Source organism: Chondrus crispus, genomic scaffold (genome assembly GCF_000350225.1).
Source record: "Chondrus crispus Stackhouse genomic scaffold, scaffold_130, whole genome shotgun sequence".
Lineage (NCBI taxonomy): Eukaryota > Rhodophyta > Florideophyceae > Gigartinales > Gigartinaceae > Chondrus > Chondrus crispus.
The window spans coordinates 125,903-137,776 of NW_005178991.1; the positions used below are offsets into that span (position 1 = coordinate 125,903).

An 11,874-nucleotide genomic window follows, 5' to 3' on the forward strand; every position below is an offset into this window, starting at 1 on the left:
TCCTCTCCGACGTACTCCACAGCCTTAACGTCCCGTCTTCATATCCCACAACAACATTCTCCTTCCTCTCACAGAGAGTTGCGCAGATGGCTCTTGTCACGCTCGGGTTTTCTGCAGTCACGCTCGGGTTTTCTGCAGTCACGCTCGGGTTTTCTCCAGTCACTTCGGAGGTTACACTTCCAAAGCACATTCCAAAATATGCCCTCAAACGTCGACACATTTTGCGCCTGCTTGCTTCAAGATCCCCTGGGCCCTGGCTCTGGCTCTCCGTTTCGAACTCGCCTTCTAATTGACTGCTTGGTTCATTGGCCCCTGGACCCTGGCTCTCCGTTTCGAATTCGAACTCGCCTTCCAATTCAACCATCTTCGTCTCCTTCTCAGCAGATTGCGTGAAAACTAGTACTTTTGTCCCGCCCCACTCCACCTGACATCCATACACTTCACCACTGGAATCCATGCCCACTTGAATTTCAGTACCGAAATTTGGCAGAACAATCTGCTCCACCATCTTTCCATCGGCTCGCGCTACACACTCACTCACAGGCCGCACCCACGGCCGTGGTGCGTATCTCTCAATTTCCTCCAGCATTTTTCCCACACAACTTGAATCCCGTGCCTTGTGCTTCACTCGCCCATATAGTTGAAAGTAAATCCCGGCACTGTTTTCACCACAAAACGGTACACTCAGTCGCGCCGCCCGCATCATCAATTGCATTCCAGATATTGCATCCTTGTCAACTTCACCCCTGCCCTCGCCCCGCTTCCAACAATTTTGCAGATCCTTGACAGCTCTTTCGTACTGCAAAACCGCTTTCCGCCGCAACACCTTCACCACCCACCCAGGACTCAGCACTAAATTCTTCAGGTCTTCCAATCGTCCTGCCCTCATCAATAGCCGGTAGATGTTTTCCTCAACGTACTCCTCTCTAAATCTGTTCTCATCCAAGCTTCCATCTTCCACTGCTGCTGCAACCAAACCCCTCTCTCTGCTATACTTGTCCACTACTTTCCCAAACCAAGCTGCACACCCCTCATTCGCTTCTGCCTCATCTACTGTGAAATCCAAGGTCAGATCGTGCATACGCAACCCAGCACAACCGCGGCCGTACTCAAAGTCTACTAGACCAACATTACTCATCTGCATTGCCAATTTCTCCGCTGCAGTCTCATCATCTGTTTCCCACAAGTCTTTCAAAACCGATACCGGAATCCAATCTTGCTTTTCCATCACACACAATCCCCGGTGCATTTCCCTATGCGATAACCCGCTGGAGAACGATTGTTCTCCATCGGCTTTCGAATTCGATTCCAAAATATCGATAGATGATAGTAGCATTGCTTTCAGCGACGAATACCCATCACCTGGGCTGTCACCAGACATTCCTCCCCGATTCTTAACTTTGTCTAAATACAATTGCCATATACTCGACACATCTGCTGTGCGCCGTTGGCTCTTCATGTACTTCACACTCGTTCCCGCTACATTCAACGCCAGTGGCAGTCCTGCACACATGTCCAATATCGCGTGAATCGCGTGAATCGCCTCCTCGGAACATGAGCTATTTTCTTCATCGCAAAGAGGCCCACTAGCCTGCCGAAGCATCATCTCTGCATCAGATCCTCGAGAAACTCGCGCACCGAACGCGATTGATTGGCCAACTAGCGTCAAGTCTCTATCTCTAGTAGAGTACATAATCCTGCTCATCGCCCCACCCATGCCCGTGCCACTGCCTGCCAGAACAGACAGCTGTTGTAAGATTTCCTTGTTAATGCCATTGCGTGCCCATACGTCATCGAAAATGAAAAGACATATCTGGTCTCCAAACCATGATACCAGCAACGATAGCACCTCCTGCAGTTCCGTCTGTTCACGCATCTTCTCGGCCGTGCTATGTCCTCTTGTTGCGTTGACGGCAAGACAAAATTGCTGAATCAATCGCCCAACGCTTGCATCTTGTCCAAGGGACAAGAAGTACACGCCTCCAGGAAAACAAGCTCTTACCTCCTCGTCGTGTGCAATCGCCCGCAGCGCGCATGTCTTCCCGACACCCCCTTGCCCCACTGCAAACGCGCCGACTTGAGCGCTTCCGTCAGTCCGTAGTACCGCCGCCTTGAGCTGTCTCTCGCATGTGTCCTGTGCCCCATGACTTTGTCGCAAATTCAAATCAATATACACGGAATCTGGGTTTCTCGGCGCCCACACGCAAGACTTGAATACGTCCTTGTTGATCGCAACGGAATCAATTTTGGCGTAGAGGCTGAGGTAAGCGCTTGCCGATTCTACTTCTTTGCGCTGTTCTGCTGCATCTTGCTTGCGCTCGACAAGAATGTCTCTTTCGCTGACGGCTTTCGAAAATTTACGGAGCTTGCCTTTAGGGTCTTTTTGCTCATCCTCGAGTTCAGTCAGAGTTGTTTTGACAAAGTCGGAGACCCTGTTAATCTTGCCTTTTAAAATTTCCCGATGTGGGTCCTGTATGATGTCGATGTGTGGGTCGTCGCGCAACAACCTGACATTCCTGGACAGCGCCTGGTAGGCCTCGAGCATCTCAAGGGCCAAGTCGTTGTTGTTCTTGTAGGCGTCGTGGCGATCAATGAGAGCGATAACAAGACGGACGACTTGCTCCGCCGCCCCGGTGAGGCCCGCGATGCCTAACGGATCGGCCATAACGGGTTTTGACAAGGGAAAAGGCGGGGTTGATGTGTGGGTAATGAACGGAAACGGTGGCTCCGGAGAAGGAAGAGCGGGGCTTTGGGGTGAAGTTGAGGGGTGCAAAAGGAGGGTTTGTGGGAAGGTAGGTGCCGTGGTGGAGTGGAGAAATGGTGGTGAGAGGTTGGGACGTTGGTTTTCTGTTGCGTGTGTCGTTGGAGCGTGCGCAGGATGAGATAGGAAGGAAGAGGGTGCGGGGTGTTCGGCGGGAGAGGTAAGCGTGTGGTGGGGGGAGGTGAAAGGCAGGTGAGATGCAGTTCGTGGGTGCCTGAATGCGTGCGATGTCCGTTTCAACAAGTCAACAAGTATGGGGTTGAGGTTGGTTGTTGTTGTCGGTGAAATGGGGGAGGCGGTTCTGGGGAGCGTGCCGTTCGTGGTGAGGGTTGGCCGAGTGGTGTCCCCCCTTCCTCGCAGCGCCCGTCACCCTCTCTCTTTTATTTCTACGAAATTCCTTCCAGAAGCGTCCACGCATCCGGCCCGGATTCCGCCGGGCCGTCCGCGTGCGCTTCTCTAAAATTCAAATAAAATCTCGGACTACAGAATAAAATCTCGGACTACAGAATAAAATCTCCCTCTACAGTAAAATGCAATTTTTCCCTCAAAATATCTCACATGACCCCCTCGTCAGGGCAGACCACGGGTCTGCCGTTGCACGTAAATATACTGGCCCCGATTCCTCGCGTGACCGCTCTGGCCCCCTCGGCCACCGTCTCTCCACCTTCCACCGAACCTAGCTCCCTTCTATTTCATCCGCTCCACCGCCATCTTGCGCCGTCGAACTTCTAACAGTCAATTTCAAGCCGCGCTTCATCTGCGTCGCCGGAATTCCGGTTGCCCAACGTCAGCTTCGCGTCAGCCTCGGGCCGCGTGGTCTCCGCATCGCCCGGGACTGTGGTCGCTGACGTCAATCGTCGTCTGGGACTCAAGCCGCGTGCTCTGCGCGTCGCCTGAGGCTCCGTTTCCAGTCGTTCCCGTTTCGGGACTTCTCGGAAACGCTCAGCTTCTCGAGCCGCGCACGAGAGCTCTGTGGTCCTTCGGGCGGTACTCCCTGTGCGCACTATGGCTCGAACCAAGCAGACGGCGAGGGCTTCCACCGGCGGGAAGGTACCACGCCGCGCTATCGCCACTAGGGCCGCCCGCCGTTCAGCGGGGGTGTGGCGAGAGAACGGCCAGGACGTCACCGAAAGGGCGTCTCATGGCGTGAATTGCCCCTTCATCGACTTCGAAGACCCAAGTAATGCCGAACATCTTCCTGACCTTTGGAAGCACGCGGGACGTTCCGACGTCTCCGCGCTTCGGTACCAAGTAGGAGATGGTTCTTTCCGAATCAAATATAAGGAAGTGGGCAACCGGGCGTCTGTCGTAGCGGCCGTATCTGCCGCCGGGGCCCGGCTTCTCTTCGGGGCCCATGTGTTGGCCTTCGTATCGGCCCGCCTCGCTCGCAAGGCATGGTTCACCTCCGACCGCTGCTACCGGCTGGGGCTCACCGAGAGCCACAGTGACGGGACGGAGTACACCTGCTGCGACGACCCAGAGTGGGTCGTCGAATTTGTCTGGTGCTCTGATGGCGGTAACGGCGAGGTCAAGGGTTGCTACTACGCCGTCGGAGAGGGGAGTCCAGAGAAGTACATGATACTTCTCTACACGATGACCTTCGATCGCGTGCCCTCTGCGAACGGCATTGCCCGCCGGGGCTTCAACTCTTCCTTCGGTAAGGAGTGCTCAACGCGTATGGACGCTATTCTGGCTATCGACAATTGGTGTAGCCAGAATAGAGGGAAGAGGAAGCGAGTGAACTTTGCTATGTCACGCAACGTCTCCCCACTCGCTTCCCGGTACCTTTGTACGTCCCGGACCGTAGCGTTCCAAGACAATACCGTCTTGTGCATCCGGTCTGCGGTCTGCAACGCTATGTTCCTTGTCGTTGGTCGCAGTGCTGCTGACCGCCTATGGGTGGCGGAAGCGGCCCGAGTCGCCGCGTTCGAGCGTCAGATGGACTATTTCCCGAGCGTGCACCACTTTACGCACATTCAGAGGGTAATCCGAGCAGATCACCACGGAACAGTTTCTCTTGATCATGTGGCCCCACCGCCGGGGGCTTTCATCCAAGGGAGATCCAGCTCCAGACTCCCTCTGTGGCGCAGCTCTGCTTTTAGCTGGTTACTTCGTCTGCCGCGGGAGCAAGCGGGTGTCTACGTTCTTCGCATCACCGACGTTAACCATCTCCAACACGCCGTCTGCATAGACGCACGGACGGAACCGGCGCTGATCTACGATTGCGCAGAACGTTTCGCCATGCAGCTCAAGGACACTTCTCTTCGCTTGTGCTGTCCCGCCGCCGATCCGACAAAGTTCCAGTACTTCGATGATGTGCGTCTCTTGCGCCGAACAGCCCGGCAGCGTAGAGACGCCAATCAGAGTCCCGGCCGGGAGAGGAAATCCAAAAAGGTTCGCCGAGGAAATCGTGGCCCCAAATCCTCCCATGGCAAGGTAATTGCCGTGCGTAGGGGTTCTTCAAGCAGCAAACACTGATAGTTCATGCATAAGAAACGAAATCAATCTCAATCGCCTTCAACCTAGTACATGCGAAATATTAAAATGCATCACACCTACATCAGATGTGCGGGTTTTTGAATAAAAGGGATTAAACGTCTTGCATGTATATCCCGTCGACTGTAGCGCAATCCCGGCGACACGAGTGTGTACCGCGGGTGCTTGGCTCGTACTACCCGGCATGGGCCGTAGTACTTCGACTCCCCTAGGGGCCACTTCTGTAACCCTCCTAGGGCTGTTCCTCGGGCGACCAGAACTTGATCGTGTACGTCGAACTGGCGTGGCGACACAACCGTCATTCTCTTGCTCCTCTTTTCCAACTGTTTAGCCGCCCTCGTCGATCGGAGCGCGAGCGTCGCTAACAGTTCCAAGTTGCGCGCCTCAACGCCGCCCCACCGGATTTGGTTCAGTTCGGTCTGGGGTTGCGCGGGCGGCTTTACTCCATACATCAGCTCAAACGGGGAGAACCCGTCCGACAGCCGGCGTCGGCGGTATCCGTACAGGATCTGCTTCAGCGCTGATTCCCACTTGTGGCTAGCGGCGCCCTGTCCCAACAGAGTCTTCCGAATTGAACGCTTGATGGTCCCGACCATACGCTCCGCTTTTCCGTTGGACATAGGAGCATAAGCGAGGACCGGTTTCCATGAAATTCCCTGTTGTACCATGAAGTTCTTCAACGCTGTCGCGCTGAAACATGTTGCGTTATCTGAGACTATGGTCCGAGGGGGACCAAACGAATGGATGATCTCCTCCTCCACGAACTTTGACAACTTCCGCAGACGTAGCGGTCTCGGTTGCCCAAGCCAGGGGCCAACCAGTCAGATGTTCGACCGCTATCAGGATGTAACGTTTTCCGTTCTTCGTCTTGGGAAGGGGTCCCGCAAAGTCTATCGAGAATGTCTCAAAGAGCTGAGAGACTGGTATCACCGCCGTGCTTTTGTACGTCGGGATGGGCGCAGCCTTTTGGCAGCCTTCACATCCACGAACGTAGGCGTAGATATCACCATGAACTCCTGGCCACCAGTACCTGTCAAGGACGAACTGCTTCGTAGCTGTAGCGTCCCAGTGGCCAATGTCGTCATGCAGCGACCGCAATATCTGCAGTCGAGTCCCCCGAGAAGGGATTGTTCTGATCCCATTCTTCATCCTGCGAAACAACCTTCCGTTCCATGCGAGGAACCGCCTGGAGTTCTTCATGATTCTGCGCCTCTGCGCAGCGTCTTGCTCAACCATCTCTTCTCCTTCGAGATAACGGTACGTGTCCCACACATGAGGTTCCATGTCTTCCAGCATACCTCCTTTCGCGAAAGCGGCAGCACATACCAGGTCCCCCTCATCCTCCTCGCGCCTGCCATCGTCTTTTCGTAGACGCGAGAGAAAGTCAGCGGCACAATTCTTTGAGCCGGGGCGGTACAATATCTCGAATTCGTACTCCGCCAGGAAATCCAACCAGCGGGCAAGTCTACCGTGGATGTCCTTCTTTTTGAACGCATACTGAAGCGCTTGGTGATCCGTAATCAACTTGAACTTTTGCGTTGAGAGCAAATACACCCGAAATTTCTTTAGCGCGAAGATCACCGCTAATGCTTCTCTCTCACAGGTGGAGTACTTCTTCTCAGTCTCCGTCATCGTCCTGCTGGCGTATTGTATCGGGTGAACCTTCTTGTCTTCCTTCTTCTGAGACAGAACTGCTCCCACTGCCACGTTGGATGCATCTGTCTCGACCACGAAGGGTTCGGCAAACTTCGGGAGCGCCAACAGCGGAGGAGACGTCACCCTCTTCTTCAACTCTTGGAAGGCGGTCCGCATCTCTTCCGTAAATTCAAATTCGACTTTGGTAGAAGTAGCAGCATGCAACGATGCAGAGACTTCTGCGAACTTAGGGATGAATCGGTGGTAATACCCCGCTAGCCCAAGGAAGCTTCGTAACTCCGTCTTGGTGCGCGGCTCGGGGGTGTCCCAAATGATCGATGTCTTCTCTGGATCCACCTCAATCCCTTTCTTTCCGATGACGTGCCCCAATAGCCTGGTCTGTGATTGCGCGAAGGAACACTTCGCAAGCTTCAACTTCAATCCACTGCGAGCAATCAGCTCGAACACTTCAATTAAATGGTCAACATGGACGTCCAAGGACTTTGAAAAGATAACCACGTCATCAAGGTATACTCGGACGAATGGCAGGTCTCTGAATACGCCATCCATCATCCTTTGAAATGTTGAAGGAGCGTTCATGAGCCCGAATGGCATCACTTCAAATTGAAAGGTCCCGTACCGACAGACAAACGTCGTCTGTTCTTTGCACCATGAAGCCATCCGCACTTGCCAATAACCCGAAAACAAGTCCAGGGTAGTGAACACTTTGCTTCCTTCAAGGTCGTCGAATATCTCTTCCATTTTGGGCAACGGCCACTTGTCGGCCTTCATCACGCGGTTAAGCGCGCGGTAGTCAACACAGAAGCGAGGTTTCCCGTCCTTCTTCGTTGCGATGACGACCGGAAACGACCAAGGAGCTACAGAGGGGGTAATGATCCCTGCCTTCTGCATCTTCTCGATCTCCTCGCGCACTACCGCGTTGTGTCTCGGAGGGAGCCTCCGAACGGCGTGCCAAATGGGCCTGTCGTCATTTAACTCAAACGAATGTGACACAGGGACATCTGCCGGCCTGAGGTCGTCCAAAGACCATGCATCTATTCCCATACTCTTGATAGAACACATTATGCGGTCGGCGTTCTCTCTGCTGATATGGCTCAGCTTAGACATGAGAAGTTCCTCCTTCTCATCTCTCTTCTCTTTCTCATCCGCCGGCTCGTACTCTGAGCCTTCCTCAGCTAGGTCCGGAAGTCCAGCATGAGGATCTCCGTCCTCAGTGACTGCTCCCGCCCAGGCAAGGTCTGGTTCAAACGGCACCCTTTCACGCAGCGAAAGGACGAAGTCTTCATCCGTGTCAGTTGAGTCAGCCGGCACGGCCCCCGAGTCTGAGTGAAGTCCTCACTGTCGGTAGCGGATCCCGGCTTCTTATGGTCTTCATCCATCTCAAGACTTAGTCGAATCGTCTCATCACCCACAGTTACTTGGACTTGCTGTTGCCCCAAGTCAATGCACGTTTGGAGCTCCTCTAACGACGGCATCCCCACGATGACATCGTACAGTGTTCCCGTAACGACAAGGAAGTCCATCATGCTCACCAGTCCCCCAAACGAGACGGGGACTTGGCGCAGTGATCCAACACAAGGGGAGCTCTTCCCATCTGCCACAGTGATGTGTTTCTTCGTACTCTCTGGCGTCAGAGAAAGTCTCTTCATGAGGTGCGGCGACATGATGTTCGGCACCGCACCCGAATCCAGTAGTGATTGAGCATCAGTTCCATAAACTTGAACAGTAACTACCCGAAGACGCCTAGGGAAGACATCCGTGTGGCCCGCAAACCCGCGAGAACGCCCCAATCTCCTGGATAGAAGGCGCTTCATCTCCTTCCTTGCTCCTTCAGCGTCTCCACGGACAAGTTGTCCAAATGTTAGACCAGACGGCGCATTCGCCAGCTCTGACACGACGTCGTACTTGCCGACGTGCTCCTGGAGTGCCGCCTTCTTTGAAACATTCTTCTTCTTCTGGCGTGCAGGCTTCACTCTCGGCACTCTCAGCGGCTCATTCCAGGGGAGAGTTCCCCTAGGAGCTACTGGAGTGGGATTCGGCAGCCTCGGGATCGAAACTTCTTCACGGTTCTTCGACTGCTTTGGCAAGGCCTCTCGTTCGGCGTTGCGTTTCGTAGCTGCCACCAATTCTCCCTTGGTGGTCTCAGTTATGACCGTGACTTGCTTCGAGTCTCTGGTGGCCTTGTCACCGGCGTCGTTGGCAGAACCGCCTGCTTTGGGGCCATAAGCGCTTCCTGCGCCAGCGTTACCTTGAGGACGTGCATGAGCCGCATTCTTTCTAGCAAAGCGGGACCAGCAAGTCTCCGTCGTGTGTCCAATCTTCCCACACGTTGGGCAACGAGTATCACGGTGTGGGTTGGAACGACAACGAGTGGCTGAATGCCCTGGTTCCTTGCAATAGGAACATGTCCAACTCGTATCACTGTCCCCTGACGTCTGTCGTTTCTTCATCATCAGTGACAGCTCCGCCAGCTGGTTGGTGATGGCGTCTACCTTGTTCTCCAGCTTTTACTGTCGAGGATCCACATCAGAACGCACCAATACGCGCTTGGGCGTCACAGGTTCAACGGACTGCGCAGCAGTTTTCGCCGCCTTGAAGGCGTCACGGCCTGCAGCAAAGTCCTTCACGGTCTTCATCAGTTCTTCGTACGTCGTCGGAGAACGATAGATCGCGAACTGAGCAACATCCAAATGTGCCATTACGGCATTGCGAAGCAAGCCGTACTTTGCCTCGTCGTTGAAACCAGCCCTTCTGTAGAGCTTGTCCATTTCATCCATCGAAGTAAGCAAGTTCTTACCATCCAGTCGGCAACTCATAGCCTTCTGGATGTTTTCTTCTGGCCTCAGTGTCTCCGTAAAACGGTCAGACAGGGCGCTCTTCACACCGTCCCAGTTACTGGCGGCCTCGGTCAGACTCCCATTATGACTATACGTGTCATAGTAATAGTCGAACGCGGCACCCTCGAGGTGGCATAGAATAGCTCCTGCCTTGTCCTCGTCAGGCTTGCCGCGCATAATGATGTTCTCGTATACGAACAGAAACTTGGAAACATCTGACCCGTTCGACCCATCGTAGGTAACAGGGTTAGGGCCCGCAATTGTGTCTGCGTCGGCCCTCCACAAGAGTACCATGTTGTCGGTGAAATGGGGGAGGCGGTTCTGGGGAGCGTGCCGTTCGTGGTGAGGGTTGGCCGAGTGGTGTCCCCCCTTCCCTGCAGCGCCCGTCACCCTCTCTCTTTTATTTCTACGAAATTCCTTCCAGAAGCGTCCACGCATCCGGCCCGGATTCCGCCGGGCCGTCCGCGTGCGCTTCTCTAAAATTCAAATAAAATCTCGGACTACAGAATAAAATCTCCCTCTACAGTAAAATGCAATTTTTCCCTAAAAATATCTCACAGTTGTGAGGGAAAATGCAGTTTGTTAGTGCTTGTAAGCGTGAGGTGCCTCTGAGCAACAAGGCAGTCCAACAATGCGGACTGAGGGACTCTTTATGCGGGCCTGGATTCTGTTGACCGAATGAAAGCTGTAATTTGTAATAAAAGTCACATGACCTTTATTACAAATTACAGCAGCCTTCCTCGTGTGTGTTTATGCGCGAACTGATGATCTGTGTTTGTGAGACTTCATTGATGTTTTGATTTTTCGCACTAAATTTTAGTAGTAATTTCAACGGTTTCTAGATTGTTCCGCGCATGCATCCAAATTGGAAATACTCTGTACAGTGGGATACACGCAGTAGTGCCACCCCTTGCCGCAGGCCAGAAGGTGGCACTATTCAGAAGTGGCACGCACCACTAGCGGAGAGTGGAGGTAATATGCACCCTTCTAATGCCTATCTAGATACTGTTACTGTACGCTTTTGTCATAGATAATCGCCCAGCACTGCTTGCCTCTCTCGTGATCTGCTTCCCTGAGCCCGTGCATTGAGAAATGCTTTCTTCGCGCTTCGTAACATAGATCTTGCTTCCCGTACATTGCACTCATACGCCAATTTCTCTAGCCCCAACAACAATTCCATGAGCCTAACAGCAGTAGGTATCGGGCGACAGCGTCGCGACCCACACGTGTTCCACGGGCGTATGGTGTTGACATTTTAACGAAAGACCAAGGTCTATTGTAAAAGACTGCTCTTTTTTGAACTGGACTAATGATTTGCGTAAATACTTACAGCTCGGGATATGGGGAAGTGAAGCGAAAACAGACCAAGGGGAACTGATACTGTAATACCATGTATTCTAGCAAATATTTTGAAAATACTGATATTCTCGATCAGTTCCAATTGCACAGTACTTCTACTGTAAGTCCACAACTACAAATACTCATTGTGGTGCAAGGAACGATGCCCGAGTTTACTGAGGGAGACGGACCGTGTGCGACTAGGCTAAGAAGGGGAGCGGCGCCGGTGGCGGCGGCGCTGCCTTGGGCGATACATCTGTGCTACGTGTGTGCGTGGTACAGGTGTGTGAGCTGTACATGGGAATCATGACACTCATGTTTGTGTGTGTGGGTGCCTGTGCACTTTCGCACTTTTCGCTACTTTTCGGAAAATAAACGGGGCAAATTTCAGGCATGAACGCATAGGTTTTTGAATAGATTTCGGAATTTGCGCTACGAAGCTACGAACACAGCGCGCGCGTTCGGCTGGCCGCGCGGGATCCGGGTCGCGCAAGGCGGCGGCAGCTGCGTGCGGTTCGGGCGAGGCGGAGGAGGAGGTGACGGACTGCGGGAACGCGAGCTACGCGATGCTGCAGAAGGGGCGGTTCGGGCGACGACGGGGAGGTGACGGAGTACGGGGATTGAAGCAGGGGCGATTCGGGCGAGGGGGAGGGGATGACGGGACACGTTATGTGATGCGGCAGTAGGGGTAGTTTGGGCCAGGGGGAAGGGGCGATGGAATGGACGACAGGAACGCGAGCTACGCGTTGCTGTAGAAGGGGCGGTTTGGGCGAGAGGGAGGGGGTG

General features: G+C 53.8%; 2 protein-coding genes across 2 annotated transcripts in view; one reads left to right on the forward strand and one right to left on the reverse strand.

Moving 5' to 3' along the window:
• Nucleotides 1-2,665, reverse strand: part of CHC_T00009164001 (NB-ARC protein) — a 2,718-nt gene extending 53 nt beyond the window's left edge. The window contains exon 1 of the mRNA XM_005713080.1: nt 1-2,665. This exon is cut by the window's left edge and continues 53 nt beyond it. Coding sequence (XP_005713137.1) covers nt 1-2,665 — 2,665 coding nt within the window.
• Nucleotides 2,666-3,766: 1,101 nt separating this feature from the next.
• CHC_T00002235001 (hypothetical protein) lies at nt 3,767-5,239 on the forward strand. Its single transcript, XM_005713081.1, has one exon. It carries the CDS (start codon nt 3,767-3,769, stop codon nt 5,237-5,239), a length of 1,473 nt encoding a protein of 490 aa, XP_005713138.1.
• The last annotated feature ends 6,635 nt before the right edge of the window (nt 5,240-11,874 follow it).

Excerpts from the sequence above, each read along its gene's own strand:
- CHC_T00002235001 (XM_005713081.1), top strand. The coding sequence starts at position 3,767 with ATGGCTCGAACCAAGCAGACGGCGAGGGCTTCCACCGGCGGGAAGGTA.